General features: G+C 39.1%; 1 protein-coding gene across 1 annotated transcript; it reads left to right on the top strand.

Moving 5' to 3' along the window:
- Positions 1-1,074: 1,074 nt before the first annotated feature.
- Positions 1,075-19,990, top strand: ppp2cab (protein phosphatase 2 catalytic subunit alpha b). The gene is made up of 7 exons (XM_067996187.1): positions 1,075-1,485; positions 11,238-11,447; positions 12,389-12,562; positions 12,982-13,071; positions 13,164-13,325; positions 16,009-16,127; positions 17,087-19,990. The coding sequence occupies exons 1-7, from the start codon at positions 1,384-1,386 to the stop codon at positions 17,157-17,159; spliced, it is 930 nt and encodes a 309-aa protein (XP_067852288.1). The 5' UTR covers positions 1,075-1,383; the 3' UTR covers positions 17,160-19,990.
- Positions 19,991-21,368: the final 1,378 nt, after the last annotated feature.

Here is a 21,368-nt window from a genome sequence, read left to right as displayed (position 1 = left end):
AAGCACTCTTTTTACACTGCCTAAATGGAATTCCAATTGTCCAGCCAGGAGAGAACTCTATACATATGTTACAGGAATAGAGAGAGCCCATCTCCCAGCAATTCAAATTTAAATATTTAGAAAGCATAAGTGACAATGTTGCCTCTATGTAAATATTTAACTTAACTGCAGGTTGTTTAAAAAGTGCCCAGGAGTTCCAAGGGAAGCCATTGAGCACCTTTTCCTTTAGGTATCAGCTCAAGCATTGTGAAGCTCCCTCCCTCACACCTCTTCTTTCCAGTGCCAAATCAGGCCCTGAATGATTTCGAAATTTCTGTCACAGAAACCACTTTGCATTGATGCTTAAGGTTGCAGTGTAAATGAATGCACCCTAAACTAACTCCTTTAGAAGTTCATAGTGTCATAGAGTTATACAGCACGGATAGAGGCCCTTTGGCCCATCGTGTCCGCGCCGGCCATCAAGCCCTGTCTAATCTAATCCCATATTCCAGCATTTGGTCCGTAGCCTTGTATGCTATGGCATTTTAAAAAAAATTGAATTCTTCCTCAAGAATTTTGCAAAAAGAAACTGCAGCATTCTGCGATCACCGCAGGGACGGGTGGCAACATTATTATTTAATTTGATGAGTTTCCTTTGCTTTTTTTAATGATGGAGTTTTTCTATTCGTTGTGCCCCTCGACGAAGGGGGAACTTTTTGTTAAGAGTTTTTTTTGATAGAAGTTACAACATGGAAACAGGCCCTTCGGCCCAACATGTCCATGTCGCCCAGTTTATACCACTAAGCTGGTCCCAATTGCCTGCACTTGGCCCATATCCCTCTATACCCTAGTTAATTGAAGAAAAGGCATTCACAAAGTAGGGGGTACAAGCAAACTTTCATATCAGGTGGATTTCACAAACGCAGGCGGTGAGCAGCAGCTGCAGGAATTGCGGGTTGAGCTGCACTCCACGTACTGTATTCCCAGTTGCCGCCCTATGACTTGCGTTTCGCTGTCAATCCGGAAACCAGAAGCAAAGGGAGGCGGGAGACCGGCTACTCTGTGACGTCACTGCAGGGCTGGCGGCCATTTTCTTGGACACAGAGCGCTTGGAGCCGGAGGGAGGGAGGGAGAGAGTGAGTGAGTGGGATCTGGCTCCCAACGGCAGCTCGCCGCTCTGCTGCACGGGGAGGGGTGAACATTAATTAACACTTCCATTTAGCCGCTCCGCCGTGTTTTTAATTTATTTATATATATATATATATATATACACACACACACATATTTATATAGGGGGTGGGGGAAGGAGAAATTGTTCCTTCTAAAGTTCGCGTTCGCGTCCCCGTCTCTCGCTCCTACTCCAGTGATACGGTAAAAAGCGAGCCGCCAGCGCTTCGTTGAGCGATGGACGAGAAGGCGTTCACCAAGGAGTTGGACCAGTGGATCGAGCAGCTAAACGACTGCAAGCAGCTGACGGAGAGCCAAGTGAAGACGCTGTGTGAGAAGGTGAGGCGGCCCGCGGGGGAGATTTTCTTTATCTTACCACAGACCTTACAGCGGCTCTGGATGGCGGCGGTTTAAACCCCCCTTCCTCCCTCCCTCCCTCCCTCCCTTTCATCTCTGCCGATTGGCCTAGTACCAGAGCGGGGAGCCTTGTTCAGAAATGTCGGCCGTGTCTGATTTGAAGCTAAAGCGGGTTTTGCTTCCTCCCTCCCTCCCCTTCAAACGACGATTATAAGCGCTGTCTACGATCCGCCAAATGATTGAGAGAAATTTATTTTCCGCGGCTTCCAGATCGGGAGCCGGCATTTGTTTGTTGCATAAATTAAACCTTCAGGAGCGCACCTAAAATGGCGCCTTCCGGGGCTGCGTTTACAGCGGCTGGAACCGGCCGCACTGTTGAGCAAATGCACTACTGTCCGAAATAAAAGCTTCAAATAGATCTCAGAGTCATTCTCCCCCACCCCAAATTTAAAAAAAATCCATCTCCGTATTTAATATCCCACTATATAATTGCACTTTATATATACTATACCAAAACATTTTGACGTGGTATTTAATATTCTTGGTTTTAACTTTGTTCTGTGTGATCCTGAAAATTGTAAATTCGACATTACTGTCTGTTGCTCACTCTTGATCCCTTTTTGTGTCTAATATATTATGAAAAGTATGTGGTTACTTGAATGCATAACCGTAGAGGAGGGCGGGGGGGGGGGAAGCGAAGGTGCTGAACAAATAATGTCTAACCAAATGATCAGAGATTGCATAGAGCATCTTAAATAGATTGCATTGCTGAAAGGAGAAAATGGGCTTTTTGTCTTATAAATTTACAATAAAATATGTGTAGGGTATCCCCTTATGTATGTACGTTTGTCCTGAAATATTTAGGTTATTTTGTTTGGACTAATGTTTTTAAGTTAACGCTCAATTGTTTTCATACCACACTTTTGGCTCTTTACTGGAATTTTATATATGCAAATTCATAACTTGGGTGTAGATAATATTTTTGGCGCTGAATGCTGTTCATTCCCTTATCAATGGGTGCATCATAACCATTTGAAATTACATAATTAAATAACAGTGCTTGGTTTACAGGAGGGTGTGTATTTAAAAACAAGATGACGTCATCGAAGAATGGAATTCACATGCTTGCATTTTCTGTGCATTGTTCTGGTTCCTGAGTAACTCTAATTAAAAAGTTTACCATTAAGACCAGTTTTTTTGACTCGCTGCATTTTAGCAATGTGCATCATGGTGTATTTTTTTAAAAATAGCCCATTGATGGTGCTTTTATAAATAAGATGTTAAGTATTTTCTAATATTTGATATGAAAATAATACAACATAAATTTTCTGGCACTAAGCCCCACTTCTTTTGGATTATAAATTCAGGATGTTATAGCAGCCTAGCAAATATTGATCACATCTGGTTGTGTATTCTCAAGTTTTTTGTTCCAAGTTAAAAAATATTGAGGGTTTTTGTGTAACTTAACTTGGTTGAAACTGCCTTGTGATGTGGTTTTATCATTTTGAGAGAGAATTAATTCTGGCCTATTTGTGTTTTTGACAATCTCAAGGAGGGATTTGACCATTTAATGTCAGTTACAGTATTTAACCTGGAAATATTTTTTTAGTTTTTTTTGGGCTGGGGCGCAATTACTATTGTGAGTAGGGGAGCAGGTAGAATGTTTTGCTGTCAGTAACTGCAAATGTGAATTTCCTCAGTGACCAAAATGGTGACTTTTCTTCCTGTTCTTACTGCTGTTTAGCCAAGACTATCCCAGGGCTAACTAAATGCTAGTCTGCTGAGGAAGGCAGCACATTTAGCAATGGACTGGAAATAGTGCATTCAGACAACAGTGCGCTCAGGAAGCTTCATAATATGTGCTATCACGTACTTTTTTTTTTAAGTTCCTTTTTCTCCCCGGGTCACATCAACTGCAGTGAAGAGGATGGTGGATGTCTTGCCGATACTACTCGGCTGTATTTTACCTAGCATGGTAGCATGGCTGAGATTTGGAATTCGACAATATTGAGGATCAGAGCTGCATTTCAGCACTGCAATACCTATTCACTGTTGGTCTTCTACACTAAGTAGATTTGTTTTATTGTAAGCCTATTTAATGATTTTGAAGTCCAGATTTAAACGATCTGGCTAAATTAGTTCATGGTATGTTATTGGGGACATGTAGATGAGGAGGGTCCACCGTCACACCCTGATCTGTTGGCTGGCCTTGGCTTGATTGGTGATGAGGACCTACAAATTGTTTTGATGTTCTTTAGCTAGGGAAGGGAGAAGTGCGTCAGGCTACTCACTCCTTGTTACTATTGAAGGTGTGTATAGATTGACATGAGGTGAGGATGCGATTAGGTTCTGTGGTGATCTGCCTACTGCCACTGTTCATTGTTTATGCTTGCATGAAAAATAGCCATTTGGACAAGTCTTGGATCAACTTGTGCTTTTTGAGTTCGTAAAAGGAAAAACATATTTGCCATGAAAGAGGAATCAAAGCTTTTTCTAAGGCAACTTTTGCGTGGAGATGTAGGAGTTTCATTTGAGGTCAGGGAAGATGCGACTAAGGTTGTTCGATGAAGGAAGGCTAAGGAACACTTGGATAGATTTAGACACTATATTGAGAGGAATGGTGGATGTGTGCACTGAGCATATGATCTGAAGGAAGTTGATGAATGTAGAGTGGCATCATCAGCAAAAGAGTGAATAAATTGGATGGATATGGGGAGATAATTGATGTGAAGATTTAGCACGGGGAGACTTTGAAAGGGACTTGGTGTAATAGGCATTTCAATGCTTTGGCACTTTTTTTTAAAAAAAAACAAATACAAGGCTTGGATATTTGGCAGAACAGAATATTGAGTCTATAGAAGTTATGCTTCTGTTTTTATAATGCAGTATGAAGAAACCTAAATCTTTATAGTCAAGACCCTAATTAAGGAAGACTGTATCAAGATGTATTGCATGCTATAGGTAACGTAAATACAGATTATCACTTCAAAATAACCTAAAGGAGTAGAATTTAGTGACATAAATGAAAATGAAGTTAATATTGATACTGTTTCAGGAAGAACTTTATTCCAAGAGTGCTAAATGTTTAGAAAAATCTGCTGGGCAAGGTAGAGAAGCAGAAACATTGCGGGTGTTTAAAATATCATGGGAATGTTGGGGCATTAGAGGGATGAGTTTTGATAGTCTGACTAACTCATCAAATATAAGTTTGGAGATTTTAAATGGGGGCAAACATCCAGAAATCTTGAAAGTAATGGTTATAAATCCCCGCAGCGACAAACAGCAGACGGTCAAACACTATTAGTCTGCTGTACAAACTGGGTTGTAACATTTTTTTAAAATTAAAACGCTAAATTATGCTTAATGTTTAAAATTGGCTGTGCATAGTATTTGTTGATCATAGAATCTGTGTTTGAATGTACTTTGAATATAGTGGAAACTCCCGCCTTTTACATTTGAATTAAGCTGGTGTTCTTTCCCATAGGAGAAGAAAAGTGAGAGCCTACATTTGGCCAGTAGTGCTTTTTTTCTGATGAGAACTGAATCTGAGAACCTGTGAGATCACATTCACCTTTTAGATGATTTTGATCTGTAATGATGTGATTGTTGGAGCTGGCGCTTTTGTTAGTGTAATAGTGTGGTGCTTCACATCTGTGGTTTAGGACCAATGTTTAAAAGAAATGTGTTGTAAATATTATATGGTGTGTTTCGTCATTATTTGTAACTAACATTATTTCAGATCTATTGGTACACAAAAGAAACAGGAATTAAAATAAATGTTTACTTTATCTGATAGACATTAAACTGTGAATCATTGTTAAGTGGCATGTCTCAAGAATGGAGAGGGGAGTGAGGAGGAAGAGCTAGGGAGTGCATAGTGTTTGCCTCTTGTATAACGTTGCTGGGAATGATGCTGAGCAGAGGTGAAGCGCTTCCCAACATACTTCTCCCCCTGCAAACTTTAAAGCTAGAGATAGAGCCTAAAATCTTGGACAGATGGCCAAAGTCAGAAACTGTTTGTGTCAAATTATTTGATATTGGGGGCATGGTAGTGTTGTGGTTATGTTACTGGGCTAGTAATCAAGAGGCGTGGACTAATAATCCAGAATATGAGTTCAAATCCCATCATGGAAGTTTGAGAATCTGAATTCAGTTTTTAAAAATCTGGAAATAAAAAGCTGGTATCCAATAAAAAGTGAGCACGAAGCTATCAGATTGTCTTAAAAACCCAACTGGTTCACGAATGTCCTTTAGGGAACAAAACCTGCTGTCCTTACACGGTCTGGCCTATATGTGACTCCGGTCCCACACCAATGTGGTTGACTCTTAACTTTCCTCTGAAGTGGCTTATCAAACAACTGCAACGGTTCAAAGAAGGTAGTCCACCAACACCACCTCAGGGCAACTAGGAGCAGACAATAAATGGCCATACCAGCAATGCCCACATCCCGAGAATGAATTTTTAAAAAATTATATTCTTGGTTGTGTTTTTTTAGTTTTGTCGCACTTCTAATAAGTTCTAATTCACTTATTATTTCCACAATTACAAATTAAAGGAGTTTTGGTCTGATGTGTTTAATTTGTTCCTGCTCCCTCCATCACTTATCAGTGAGGGGAGAACTCATAGATTATTTTACATTTTAAACCTTATTAGTGTTGGCTTGGCTCAGTTGACAGAACAGAGTTAAATTCATCGGATGCAAATTGCTTTGGGGTGTCCTGAGTGACTTGATGAGATACTATTCATATATTCTCTATCTATCCTCTACTAACGAAAGAATAAATGGAGTTAAATATTTGAATGCATTAATATCAAGGTACCTCAACTCCAAATTGAGTGCTGTGGGGTCAGAGCAAACTTTTAGCTAGCCGCATACGCGTGACATCAGGGCTGCGGTGATGAACTGCTTTGGGTGAATGAGTGTGTGATTGATGGGGACCAAACAAGATGTGTGGGAGTGATTAAATATCCGATGGGTCTATGCTTCTGCCTCTCCTGGGACAGGTTCATGTCAATGTTTTGCGTGATCCAAGAAGTCTTCCTAAAATCAGGAGCTTATATCATACACATTTATCAATGCATTTATCTATCACTTATTTTTGTTCTTTGGGTTCTGTTTGTTTGAAGACCACACATTTGAAGTTTTCTGAAGAAATGATCTGATTAGAGTGGATTTTCTGTTCCTATTCAGTCTGTCAAGGCAGCTACTAGTTTCATCAACTTCAAAGGAACATCTTCTTTTGAACACTGGAATTAATTTTGAGGTTTTAGTGTCATTTTAAAATCTAACCATAAGATTAACATTTAAACAAACAAAAAGCCATGTGCACGGCTATAAATTAAGCATAAGCAGACTCTTGCTAGTCATCTTTCTATCCACTAGTAGATGTTTACTTGGGAAGCACGAATCACAATGTTTTTGTTTTGATTGGAGAAAAAGAGGGACAATATTGAATGTGGCTTGACTGTTGCAAGGAATCACTTTTAGTTAGTGATCAGCTGCTAGCCACAGTTTAATACCTGTTGAAGCTCTGGGTCAGTGCTAATTTCTAAGCAGTAATATTTTCAAGGGAAATAGATATTGCGTTTTTACAAATCCTACTAATAGAAAACCTTTAAACGCTTCCACTCCTTTTGGGGTTTGCTGTATTAAGCACTTTATTTGTATGGCAGTTGTTTGAAAAACAGGATTTGAGTTGTAGTGTTGCTGACTGAGCAATAAAAAACTGAGGAACGTAAAAACAAGAGTAGACTATCCAGCCATTCTATTAGATCATGGCTGATCTGTGCCTCAGCTCCATTTACCTGGCTTTTCTCCATATCCCTTGATATCTTTGCCTGATAAAAGTCCTATTGTCTTACGTCTTTAAAATTTCAATTGGCTCTGCATAGTCAGCATTTTGGGGAGAGATTCTGTGTGACAAATGTTTCCTGATTTCACTCCTAACTGACCTAGCTCTAATTTTAAGATTATGCTCCCTTATTTTGGAGTATAGAAACCCAGTAGACCTATTTGGAAATCTGAAAGCTGGTTTGCAAAATGAATCTTTCGGCTTACTGTGTAGTTGAACTTGCAGTGTCAGCTGGTTAGTATCATTGTCACAGTTGTGTACTGTGTATAGATTCGACCTAATACAGTCCCTCTTTAAACAGACTTAATCTCTCGACCAGTCAAGCTATATAGTCAATAACAAACAATTTGACACTAAACACAGGGATCTCTGCATGTGTACACAGAAATGATTTGATCAGTGGTTAAATGCTGCCAATGTTTTGAGTGGGTATGGAAACATATTACTTGCCATTTATTTTTGAGAACTGTTTTTAAAAAAAAAACACGAGCTGATGATTGAAAACTTCAACTGTTGATATAAAGGATTTTTCAAACCTAAATGTTATGAACCCAGGACTGATCCAAGCTTTTTGTCTTAATGGACCACTATGCTATGGAGTCCATGTACCACATAAATTTACGATCATGTTCCCAACAAATTTTCATATATCTTAACCTGCAAATATAGTTCTTCTAATTTAGGATTTATCCACCAATGAGGGAGCAGCCCTTTCCAACCCAGCGGGCCCGTGAAATCTTGAACAGGATAAGTATAAGCACAGATAGAAATAAAAATATAGTATGGACACCCATGTCGTAACTAGGTCAGAACTCTCAAAACATCTTGATTGAGAGGCTAAACTCTGTCCCATTGTGTGCCTCTTAGCAATTTAGAGGTAAAGAAATTGCTGGCAGTTCAGCATCACTCTGAAAATTTCACACTAAATAAACATGCACCGTAGTTTTTTTTGCTTTTGAACCAATTAATTAAAGTATAAAGCTGTAAATTCATAATATTTGAGAAAATTGTAAAATATTAGTTATGTGACCATGACACTTTGTTTTTTGGCTGACTTAAAATCCATCAGAAAGGCAAACTAGACTATCTTCTGGGCAATTTACATTCAAAGTTTTTTTTTGAGATACCTATGCCAAGTGAGGTGGGTCTCATCTGCTTGGTTTCTCCTTCTATTGACGAAGGTACCACATTCCATTTCATGACTCAGCTGAAGACTGGCACAACTTGCCTGGCTAGTGTAGGTGAATTAGAATAATTGAATAGCATTTTCCAACTTTTTGTTTGGGAATTTAGTGCTTCTGGATCTATTAGAGTGCTAGCTAGTCACACAGATTCTGCTAGATACTGCAGATGTCATTGGATGTTCCTGCAAATGTGCATTGCTGTTTGTTTACAGATGGATTCTCTGCTTCATTTGATTTTATAGTCTCATTGACTCTGGTTAAGGGCTTGCATTTTAACCATACTATTGTTAGATGATCCTTGCACTCCTGTATAACGTATTAGTTCTGTGTGTTTCATAAGAATCACAACACTGAAATAGGCTGTTTGACCCAAACAGTCAGCCTTGGTGTTTCTCCTTCACGTGAGCAGTAGTCCTAATCCCATATGCTTGCTCAGTTCCCTTTATTTCCATTTCCTTCAACCACCTATCTAACCTATTCTTAAATGTTGCCATGGTCTCGGTCACTAACTCTAGTAGTGCATTCCAGAGCCCCTCATTCCTCTTTCTGTCCTGCTTTCTGTCTTAAATCTTTCAAATTTAATCTTATGTCTATGTCCCCTTGTTCTAGACCCATCACCCACTGGAAACAGTGTACTTCTATCAATTCTGGCTGTTTTTTTTGTTATTTTAAACACCTGTAACAAATCACCCTGCTCTTTCACATCATCCAGCCTTTCCCAATTCAAAATATAACTCACTTATTTTCTTACCAAAATATAGCACTTCACGTTAACTGGCATTGAATCTGTCTGCCACTTTTTTGCCCATCTTACATCATCAGTATCCCGTTGTAGCTTCCTTTGGTCCTCAGAATTATTTTGCATGCTTCCTAATTTGGTATTATCTGCAAATTTGGACACTTATTCCTCTAGCCGTATATACGCATCAATTGATGTACACAAGTGAGCAGAAGTGGTCCCAGAACAGAACCCTGTAGACCACTACTCACTTACAACCACTTTGAGAAACTCCCCTTAATTCCTACCCTCTTCCCTTCTAACTAGTTTTTCATTTGCTACCCTGCCTCTAATCTTCTCCAAGTTTCCTGCGTGGTACCTTGCCAAAGTCTTTCAGAAAATACACGTATTGCACATCCACTGCGTTTCTTCCATTCAACATATGTGTTGCTGACGTAGCCATTCTGGCCATATTGTCATTGAGTTGGCAGCATAGGCTTTCTAATTAGGAATCCTAAGGTCCTAGGATATTCTAAAAGGTTCTCAGATTTCTGTATTTGTTGACTTATTGGGATATTATTTCTGTTATACCATCGAATGATTTCTCAGTAATGGTACTGTTTTTCTTTTGATACTTGAAACTAATTTTTGGAAGTTTAGAAAAGAGGTCTCTTAGAGTGGTAATGTTATCTGGGTTTCCTCACACAGAAAAGCTGGAAAGCCACTAGTTTACAGGCGCTCCGTTCAAGCATCAGTCAGGGAACGCCGATCCACCTAGGAATCATTCTAGAATGAATTGGAACCATTGGTAGCCAGGTTGTACTAGTAGCCTATGGTAGTAGATTTCCTGAGAGGTAGTAACAGGGGTCTGTGCCCAAAGGGAAGAAGTGTGTTCCTACATAATTCTTTGAACAGTGAAGGGCAAGTTTGCCCAGGCAACACTTTATGTCTTTTAGTGATGGAGATGTGGTTCGTAAATGTGTGCGCAGGGTTTGAGGACTTAAAAGATGAAATAAAAATGAATTTTACTCCCAAAGTATCATCAGCTATCTAATAGATGTCGACAATGTAAACTAAATATTCACATTTATTTTGAATTAAGTTACTGAAGCCTAAAAATCTTTGAGTTGGCACTTTTTTATGCTATAATCTCTGACTAATTTTAGCACTCTAAAAATATTCATGCATGTTAGCAACTCATTGAACTATCAAATATTTGAAGGTCATGAGATTTACAATATCTTTAGTATCTCAGGATATATATAGTTTAAAGGAACTAGTAGTTGGTTCCTGGGAAGTTTTAATTTATTTGTCTCGTTCTCCAACTGAAATGGGAAAGTGGCTTGCTTTCCAGGCTTCTGCATAGCTACTTTGTAACCAACTGCTGCTGGTAGGGATGCTCCATTGTTCCCTTACCACCTATAGGGAAAGTGCCTAATATTTAAGAGGCATGGCAGGGACTGGGAATTTTATCAAATGAATCAATGGTGTAGCAGAATAGCACTCAAACATGGTGACATGAGTTGTTTTGAAATAAAATTAACTTGGTTACTCCTCACCAGTTGGGAGTAAAATGTCGTACTGACCATTAATAAAAATATCTTTCATCAATACTCTTACTACCTGAATAGGTTATTGTACAATGTCTATTTCTGTGGATTATTTTTTAAGGTGGATTCATACATGTTGGGTTAGACTGATTAAGCTAATTGATCTATCAAATATTTGACAATCATGAATATTTCTAGATTTGCTTCTTTGCATTTCATCTAGTGATGAAAAAAATGTTGACTTTTTAATTTGGGGATTTTCCCTTGCTGTTGAGAATAAGAACATAAAAATATAAAATATTATAGCTTTAAAACTTTTAATCTTGAAATTAATATTAGTCATGTCGTTGTCTAACTGATCATTGTTGATCTTACTTCTTGGAAATGCTGAAAATCTTTTGAGCTAATTTCTTCAATTTTTTTGTTTAGGCTAAAGAAATCTTGACAAAGGAATCGAATGTGCAGGAGGTGCGATGTCCTATCACAGTCTGTGGGGATGTCCACGGGCAATTTCATGACCTCATGGAACTTTTTAGAATTGGAGGCAAATCACCAGACACAAATTATCTTTTTATGGGAGATTATGTTGACCGAGGTTATTATTCAGTTGAAACAGTTGCACTCCTTGTAGCTCTTAAGGTATAAATATTATTTTTTTGTGAATTATTTAAGTTCTAACATTTTTTAGTAAATTCTATGAAGTCTGCTTTTCAGTAAGATTAAGCAGATTTGGTACTGTATAAATTTTGTACTTCTGAACAATATGATATTGAAATGTATAAAATTACTGGATTTCCATTTTTAATAGGCTACATCATAAGCTTATGGCATTTGTAGAACACTGCTCTAATATCTTGTTACATTGAGATTGTGAAATAGAGTCCTAGGGTATGTAGTGATGGAGGCAAACTTCTATGTTCTCATTTCAGTCTGGTGGGAGGGGAAGCATAGAAATCAGATGTTTTAACGTGGCTGTACATTGGTGCTCTACTGCATTGTGCCATAAATTGGTACGACACTGGGATTTCTCATGGTGATTCAGTTAGTCGCTTAGCAGCTGCCTCATTTGACATTGTTTGGTGGCAGATTGTCTACCTATCCCATCAATTGGGAAAACCTAAAGTTTTTTTTAATTCAAGTTAGGTCACTGTGGTTTAAAAGTTATAGATGACACTTACACTGTCACCAAAATGAAACTGCTGCTTTCTATTCTCGGCTACCTTGAGAAATATCACTAAATGGAGCAGTATTTCTGCAGGTGATTAAAACTACATCAAAGTAATTTCCTAGGGCTAAATCTAATAGGCAGTCAGGTCTCAGGTGGGATCTAGCAATTTAGAATGCCTAACAGCAGATAGCATTGGTTTCTTGGGGAATTAACTTTGCTTAATTTGTGTAGTTTTCAAAAAAAAACTATAATTGCATTTTTACTGTATGAAAATCGTCTTAGAACAAGTGCACAGAAAATCAACATTTGCTTATATTTATTAAACCATGAGGAATTAAAGCACTCCTTTTACTGTGAAAGATGGAACATTGATGTATGTTGCTTCACTAACGTTAAGGTGATTTTGTTTCAGGTACGTTATCGTGAACGTATCACACTACTTAGAGGGAACCATGAGAGCAGACAAATCACACAAGTATATGGCTTCTACGATGAATGTTTAAGGAAATACGGGAACGCCAATGTGTGGAAATATTTTACAGATCTCTTTGATTATCTTCCGCTCACTGCCTTGGTTGATGGCCAGGTAAATAATTTTTCAATAGGTGTATATAACCCAGGGCTAGACACTGAAGTCTATTTGTGTAATAGTGGTGTTTTATAGGGCCTATGTAAGTGACATAAAATTGGTGATTCAATAACTGCATAAGTGAATGAAAAATAGAATTAGATTATCAAATAAGGTCGTAACTAAAGTGATTCACAATTGTCAGCATTGCATGTTTATTTACAGTAAATGCCAAAAGATTGCTTGCAACAATGCATGGGTTCCACCCTTATCTTCTGTTCACGGGATGTAAAAATCTGTTGCTATTACTTTGAAAGTATGCAAAATTAATTTATGCCCCATTACAGTATTATTTTCTGAAAGCTGAATTAATGTAAACGTTCAGATTGGCTCGTATCATTAACAAAAAAATGCTGCTTTTTTTTTCCCCCCCATAGATTTTCTGTCTCCATGGAGGCCTTTCTCCTTCTATAGATACTCTGGATCACATCCGAGCACTTGATCGTCTTCAGGAGGTTCCACATGAGGTATGCTTTCAGAATTGTCAGCAGTATTTACTGTTTGAATAGTTAATGAAAATTTTGGTTCTCAAGTTTTTTTTTTCCTCCTGTGTTTTCAGGGTCCAATGTGTGACTTGCTGTGGTCAGATCCAGATGATCGTGGAGGTTGGGGTATTTCTCCTAGGGGTGCTGGTTACACCTTTGGTCAGGATATATCTGAGACTTTTAATCATGCCAATGGACTTACATTGGTGTCACGAGCTCACCAACTGGTGATGGAGGTAAAAGGCACTTTTTAATATTTTGCATATGTACCGAGCATACACTGCATTAATTAAAGACAAAGAACATTAAGAGGGAGGCTTGCAACTTGCAAATCCAAATTTATTTGGCCGTTGGCTATATAAAGCAGTTTCCAAAAAGCCAGAAATGTATAATGCATGCTACATTAAACCTGGCGAGGGAATGTGAATAGTGCCAAGTGTCTCGTGAGCAGTTGTTGGCTCTGTCTGTTTCTATATTTTGAATCTATTTCACCAAAACAGTTACTTTGCAAGTTTCTGTTGGCATTCCTTCTTTAAAATTTAGTGTCAGAACTGCAAGATGCTGTGACATTTTGTTGGGGGAAGAGATTGGGTTGTACTTTTGCATTAGTGACCCTTGCAGAGGTCCTAAGAAAGTGATAATTGACCACACAGCCACTAACATACGAACATATGAAAATGACGGGCAGGAAAAGACCAGCTGGTCCATCAAGCCCGCCCCACTCATGATGGCTGGAGCATCATGACTAGACACTCCTTTACCGCCCCCCCCCTCACTCTGGGATTCAGCTCCCTCTTGAAGGCATGCAGAGATTCAGCATACACCGCACCAGTCGGCTATGAATTCCAGAGGCAAGCTACTCTTTGGGAAAAGAAGTACCGTCTAACATCTAGTCTATTCCTACTTTTGCGTAGTTTAAATGCATGACCCCTGGTCCCCTCCAAACTGTCACGCTGGAATAATCTATCAAAAGACACGCTGTCCAGCCCTTTCGTTATTTTATAGGCCTCTCATGTCACCTTTAAGTCTACCTTGTTCTAGAGTAAATAGAACCAGCTCTTTAAACCTATCTGAGTAATTACGATTCTTTAAGCTTGGAATCATTCTCATAGCTCTCATCTGAATCTTCCAAGGCCACTATATGACCCACCATGTGAGGGAACCAAAACTGGGTGCAGTACTCCAGATGCGGTCTAACCAGTGACCTGTATAAGGACCAATTGGTGTCCTTTTGATTTGTACTGACTGGTTCTATTAATACAACCCAATACCCTGTTCGCTTTCGCAAAAGCTTTTCGGCATTGTTTGTGAACCTTCAATGATCTGTGTAACTTCAAAATGACTTTTTATTCGTCTTATAAGAGGCTGTGTTCAGCTTCCTGCTATCAAAGCACATTGATAGTAATTAACTGCAACACCAAGTGTTGCATCATAAGGTCAGAAATGGGGATGTTCGCTGATGATTGCAGTGTTCAGTGCCATTCGCAACCCCTCAAATAGTGAAGCAGTCCAAGCCCGCATGCAGCAAGCTGGACACCAACCAGGCTTGAGCTCATAAGTGGCAAGTAACATTCGTGTCAGATAAGTGCCAGGCAATGACCATCTCCAACAAGAGAGTGTCTAACCACCTCCCCATGACATTCAACGGCATTACCATCGCCAAATCCCCCACCATCAACGTCCTGGGGGTCACCATTGACCAGAAACTTAACTGGACCAGCCATATAAATACTGTGGCTACAAGAGCAGGTCAGAGGCTGGATATTCTGCGGTGAGTGACTCACCTCCTGACTCCCCAAAGCCTTTCCACCATCTGCAAGGCACAAGTCAGGAGTGTGATGGAATACTGTCCACTTGCCTGGATGAGTGCAGCTCCAACAACACTCAAGAAGCTCGACACCATCCAGGACAAAGCAGCCCGCTTGATTGGCACCCCATCCACCACCCTAAACATTCACTCCCTTCACCACCGGCGCACTGTGGCTGCAGTGTATACCATCCACAGGATGCACTGCAGCACCTCGCCAAGGCTTCTTCGACAGCACCTCCCAAACCCACGACCTCTACCACCTAGAAGGATAAGAGCAGCAGGTACATGGGAACAACACCACCTGCATGTTCCCTTCCAAGTCTCACACCATCCCGACTTGGAAATATATAGCCTTTCTTTCAACGTCGCTGGGTCAAAATCCAGGAACTCCCTAACAGCACTGTGGGAGAACCATCACCACATGGACTGCAGTGGTTCAAGAAGGCGGCTCACCACCACCTTTTCAAGGGTAATTAGGGATGGGCAATAAATGCTGGCCTCGCCAGCGACGCCCACATCCCATGAATGAATTTTAAAAAAAAGTGGTAGCACACTGATTTTGCGGCTGCTGATTTTCCCACAATGTGAATTTACAACTTTAGCCCATGTCATTGGCAGGGGAGATCCTAGGACATTTTCCTTACTAATTAGAGAGAAATCCTATGCGGTGTCATTAATATGCCTCCTTGGTACTTGGGAGTGCGTTGCTTGCTTGTTGGCTATGGAATGGGTTGGGAAGAATTTAAATTTGGATTGGGGGGCGGAGAGCGCAGAAGAAAATTGATGAAGAGAATTGGGATTGAAAATTGGCAACATTGACACAATCTCATCAGAACAAGGAGTAACATTTCCTTTGTGGGTCTAGCTGCAACTATACACCTTGATTTATTGTCTTATTTACTGTTTATTGATTCGTGCTGTGCAGGGGTAACTTTTCTCTGCAAAAAATGCATTTTATTCTTCTGTCCCAATTGAGGTAGAAGGTGCTCGGTCTGGAAATAGCATGTGAAAACCGAAGGCATGCCATGTTGGTTACAGCTTGGAGTTGTAGACAGTACCCCTAGTTTTGCAGCAGGATATTTGCATTAACAATGGATTTCTGTTAATAGGGTTACAACTGGTGCCATGATCGCAATGTAGTAACCATCTTCAGTGCTCCAAACTACTGTTATCGTTGTGGCAATCAAGCTGCAATAATGGAACTTGATGATACCCTTAAATACTCTTTGTAAGTACTTGATGAAAATGCTGTAAAGTACCATTTACAGAAGCTGTATAAAGACTCTAGTGATCAATGAAATTGTTTTTTTTAAAAAAATACTTCTATTAAACAGTAAGTTCGGGCAACATTGGAAGTTGGGTGAGAGGATTAAAGAGGCCTGGGTGAGAGCTGAACAAATATACCATTTTGAAATGAGAAAGTTGCTGACATGCTAACCCAAAATGCATCAGCGATCTTTCCAGCTTTCATTTTTAATTCAGCTCCATAACTGTTTTCCGATGAGTTCCCCAAATCATCTTAGCACTCTGTTTCAGTGGTTAAGATAGAATTTGTTATAAGACCATTTTTTAAATAGCAAGCATAGCAGCGAGAGGTCAGGTATGTGATTTAAACAGTGTAAACTTCTTCAGTGAACTTTTCCTATGAGTTGTGAATACGTATCCATGACCCTCATTCACCCACCAGTAGAAAAAATCTTTCACTGTTTACCCATGGTAAAGACTTACGGTTTGACTCACCCCTTTACTGGCTGCTCCTCTCTTGGTGCTGCTCTTACTAGCCACATTGTTGCTGCTTCACGCCCACCCGAGCCTCAATCAAGGCTTCAAGGCCTGAATGGGAAATTTTCTCAGAACTTGGATCAGTGGCACTTTTAACTCGATCATCTCTGTGACTAGAAGTTGCTTGTTTTGGTATGAAGAGTACATCTATTTACATGTATATTTAGCTCTTGCTTTTGGGATGGATAGGATTAGGTCATTTTGTTTTCGATATTTGCTTCTACTTTCCAACCTAATTTCAACTGGTAATGCCATGTGGCCTGATTTGTGTTCTGTTCAATGGCTAGTCGCAGTGGCATTTGCATCAATGTGCTTGTGTAGAATTTATGCAGCAATTGATTTTAAGGTGTGCTTTCAGGCTGCATATTTGAATGATAAAATGTTTGTCTTTCCCACTTCCAACAGCCTGCAGTTTGATCCAGCGCCTCGCCGAGGTGAACCACATGTTACCCGTCGCACCCCAGACTACTTCCTGTAAAATCTTATGTACAGTATTGCCATGAATTAAAAGTTGGCCTGACACAATTGGAAGAGCAACAGTAACTTCAAATTACAAGAGTCTCGAACATTCAGAAACCTGCTGTCTTCACGGACCAAAAGACGTGCCATAATAAATACAAGCCTCAGTCTGCAAATATCACATCATTCTTTTTGAGCACCAATTCATCAATGCATGCTGATGTGTGAAAGTTATGGGTTGAGAGCCATGGTTTGAGCCTAGACCTGTTTGTAGTTACTTTTGCTTTTTCCAGAGATTGCAGAGATAAAGATGTAAACATTAAAACCTGCACCTCGTGATAATTTTTCATTTAGCTATAGCGTTACTAAGCATGACTTGTAGATTTAAAAAAAAGCAGTAAACAATCAATGGAGCTTAAAAGAACATTTGAAAGTACAAAGGCCTCTTTATTTGTGTGAGTACTGAAATCTTGTTTCAGGGAATACTGTTTAATTTAATTTCTGTCTCTACTGTTTTTCCACTTATTTTGTCATCATGTCCATACCTGATTAGTTGTACGGAACAAATCATATTTTCCTCTTTACAGAATTATGGCAGAGGTCTACTACTTGCTGTTTTTCATAATAAACTTGTGAACTAAGAACTGAAATATTTCAGATTTTAATTGTATTTGGGATGGAAGACATAATGATGCCTCAATGTAAAATGGCTACACTAACACATTTGAGTTTATATAAGTGTATGTGTATTGAAGGCTCCAGGTTAAAATAATAAAGACTGAAATTACTCCTACAGGGTATGTTTGTGCATTTGAGAGCAGGCTGCTCAGGCCCATTTGCAACTCTTCAGTTTCCCAATGAAACATGATTGAAATTTCTGAGGAAAATGCATAACATGGCACAGAAGTATCCAGCATAAAGTTATGTAAATTCATTGTTAGTTGACTACTGTAATTGCTCTTGCATGTGTTGTAATTAGTTTTGAAGCACCAAGACCACAGTCAGTATTATAGTTCATCATGATTTTTTAAAACTAATCCTTCATCAATTTTTCCCTGATGGTAATTTATCAAGAGGATTGTTGCTCGGACTTCCAGATGACAGAATATTCGATTCTTCTTTAAATTGTTAAGCTAAATCCAGCACAATCCAGTCATGCAGGCAAAATGTTTGCCTCTGCCTGTTTTAGTAGCTATGCTGGGTTTATTTTTTCTTTCCTGGGCCTCTGTTCATAGCTATGTATTGTATTGTGCTAGTTAGGTACAGCAAGGCTGTTTTTTGCTTTGCCAGGTAATCCATTCATTCATGGGACCGTTGAATTTGGTTGAGGTGCCATATTGGTACAGTGCTGTCTTTCTGAAGGGTTCATTAGTGGCTGGCCCAATACTTGGTTTTATTTTTTTTGTGTTTGTGTCAGTCATTCTCTGTGAATATGTGTGCTCTTCTGTGTGTGTCTCCCATAGCAATTTAGTGGATAAAAATGCCTGTGTTTGAGTCACAAGATCAGAATTGATACCTGTTTTGTGCTGTGCTAGATTTCAACTAGAAGAGCAGCAAGGACACTACAAATGGCCTCATCAGTTATGGGTTTTGAGGGGGAAATTGACCAGCATGCACTATTAGAAGTGCCTGTTTGGTTATAGATGTTTGGGCTCAGCTCTGATAGAATAGCTCATTTATGAAGAATGAATCCTTGGTAGACCACTATACCCCATCAATTAATCTCAGTGGTAAGGAGAAAAAAAAAATCAGAGGGTGCAAGGAATTAACCTTTATTGCATGATTGAATAGTAGTAATGCTTATACGGCAAGTTGTAATTGAAGATAGGAAGCTTGGTTGAAGCATTTGACCTGTGCTGGTGTCCTTCATAGATCAGATCCTTGATTTGTTTACTGTATTGCTTATCTATAGTTTGTTTTAAATAACAGAAACTGAACTTTTGTTTTGAAATTTCCCAAGCTGAGAAGGGTCCTGGAGGCACATAATTGTACCAGGCCACTATGTTGAATTTTAGCCTCATTCTCTCCAGGGTAAACATGTAAATACTGTCTTACCCACATAGTGGCACTGCAGATATGATAAAGTAGACCAGCTGAGGGAACAGTATTTGAACATTCTGCAAATTAGATTGCATACCCAGGTCAGCTTTGAACTTAATATTGTCTGTATGGGGTGGGGGAAGAGAGTTAACAATTTCCATTTACTCATATTGGGAACAAGATGGTTTATAATAGGTTATGAGACGTGCAAAGACCATAACATTGAGGGTGAACACTGAAAATAAACCATTGTATCCCCAGGCTGGATTAGGAGATAATGTTCCAACAGATCATTCTGTGAATTGTATTCTCTAATTATGAGCTTTGTTAACATTAACTGTCTTGTGCAACACTGGACTTGGTTGGTTTATTTTACTGTCACTGGTTGAATGTAGGCTGAAACCAACCTTGTCTTTTTGTGGCCTTTTCTGATTCGTACATTCTTCAGTTCTTATAACCGAATGGTGTGCCTATGAACTTGTGTTCTGAAAGCTTAGCCAACTCCAATAGTGATACATTCCAGTTAAAATGTATTTATGTATTAAAAATAGACAATGAACTTCTCTACATGTAATCTTTTATTATAATAGTCAATTTGCATAACCTACCCTTTTACTAGGAGTTGTGCATCATGTCATTACAGCAAATTTTCATAACTAAGCTTTACCAGAAATGCAAGTGTATGTTAGTTGCTTTTCAACATGGTGGCCATCCCTTTTACAGCACTTGATCAGTGATAATTTGCGGTTTTCATTTTTGTGGGACTATATATATGAAATTTGTTGAACAAATAAAAAAAAAATAGACAAAGTTCTTGTGTGCATGTTGTAATCTGGTTGGCTAGACACCACGCATTGTTGTGAGCACCACTAAACTGACACGAGAGATTGGTTTTACTATTGACGAAGATCTGTGTGGTCTTGCAGCTCTACCCTAGTATGAATATGACCTCAGGTTAATTGAAGGAAGAAGGAGAGTGACTGGATCCATCTTATTTGGCCAGATTCATTGAGAAAGAAGGATGGTTAATGAGACAACCTCCTGAAAGATTTCTCACTCTTAATGCCATTTTCATTACAGGAAAGTCTACGGTTCCATTGAGGATAGAAATTGTAAACTTCTTTTCAAATCCTTTGTTAAATCCTACACCTGAATCCATGATGAGCCTAAATTAGATTATCATCCAGATATGCATGCACAGGTTGTATCTAGAAGAAATTTAACAACCTGACAAATGCAGGCAAAATTTTGTGCAGCAAGATACGAGGCTGGCCACTTAGCCAAACTATCTCTAAAGAACCCAGGACACATTTGGAGTAGGTAACTTCTGCCAGTTGGGCAGTGTTGCTCCTTATACATATCTGGTTTAAATCTAATGGTGAAAGTTTACTCTGATACCAATTCTGTTTGGCTCTTACAGAATACACCCCTAACATCATGAACAGATTATTTAAACAGTAACTTTAGTAGAAACTAAAAATAGCAAAGCAGATTTAAATGCCACCAGCCGACATGTCAGTAAATTGCATTCTTTAGTTAACTTTACAATGCTTCAGAGGAAGGTTCAATCATCAGGGGTACATGTTCAAAAAAAGAGCTTTAGTATATCACTGACCCCAAAGCTTAACTAATTCAACAAAATGTATGTGGTAATGCTGCCCGTGATTATTATGTTGGTGCTTCCAGTAGATTGGTTGCAAGCTATCAGAATGACACACTTCCAAATCATTTTGAGATTTTAGGTGGTGAGTACATGCTAATAGTGAAGGGCACTACTATTTGATCTGGCCTCAATCCCTGGGGATCCTCGTGTTCAGAGTGGAGACAAAATGTAGTTTTCACGTGAAGGGGGTTAGAGAATGGGGATAATTAGATCAGGGCATGCAAAGCTAATTAGTCCACATATTAAAGTCATTGTCATTTTTATGTTTGCATTTATATAAATAACATGTCCACATTTACAATGAAAATTGCCTATGTAAACTCATGCTGTAATTGCACCCTTCTTTCAGTGGTGGTATGGCAGTATCCACTGCCTAAATGGTGTAATTGAAGTGAGCAGTTGCATCGTAAACATGGGTGTAGAAATTTATAGAATATAAAAAGTTGACATGAACTGCGCAGAGTAAGATTTTAAATAATAGATTTGGCTTGTCATGATTTGTTGATCTGTAACCAAGTGACGCAC

Source organism: Heptranchias perlo, chromosome 14 (genome assembly GCF_035084215.1).
Source record: "Heptranchias perlo isolate sHepPer1 chromosome 14, sHepPer1.hap1, whole genome shotgun sequence".
Taxonomy (NCBI): Eukaryota; Metazoa; Chordata; class Chondrichthyes; order Hexanchiformes; family Hexanchidae; genus Heptranchias; species Heptranchias perlo.
This window is presented reverse-complemented; position numbering and strand designations above follow the sequence as displayed.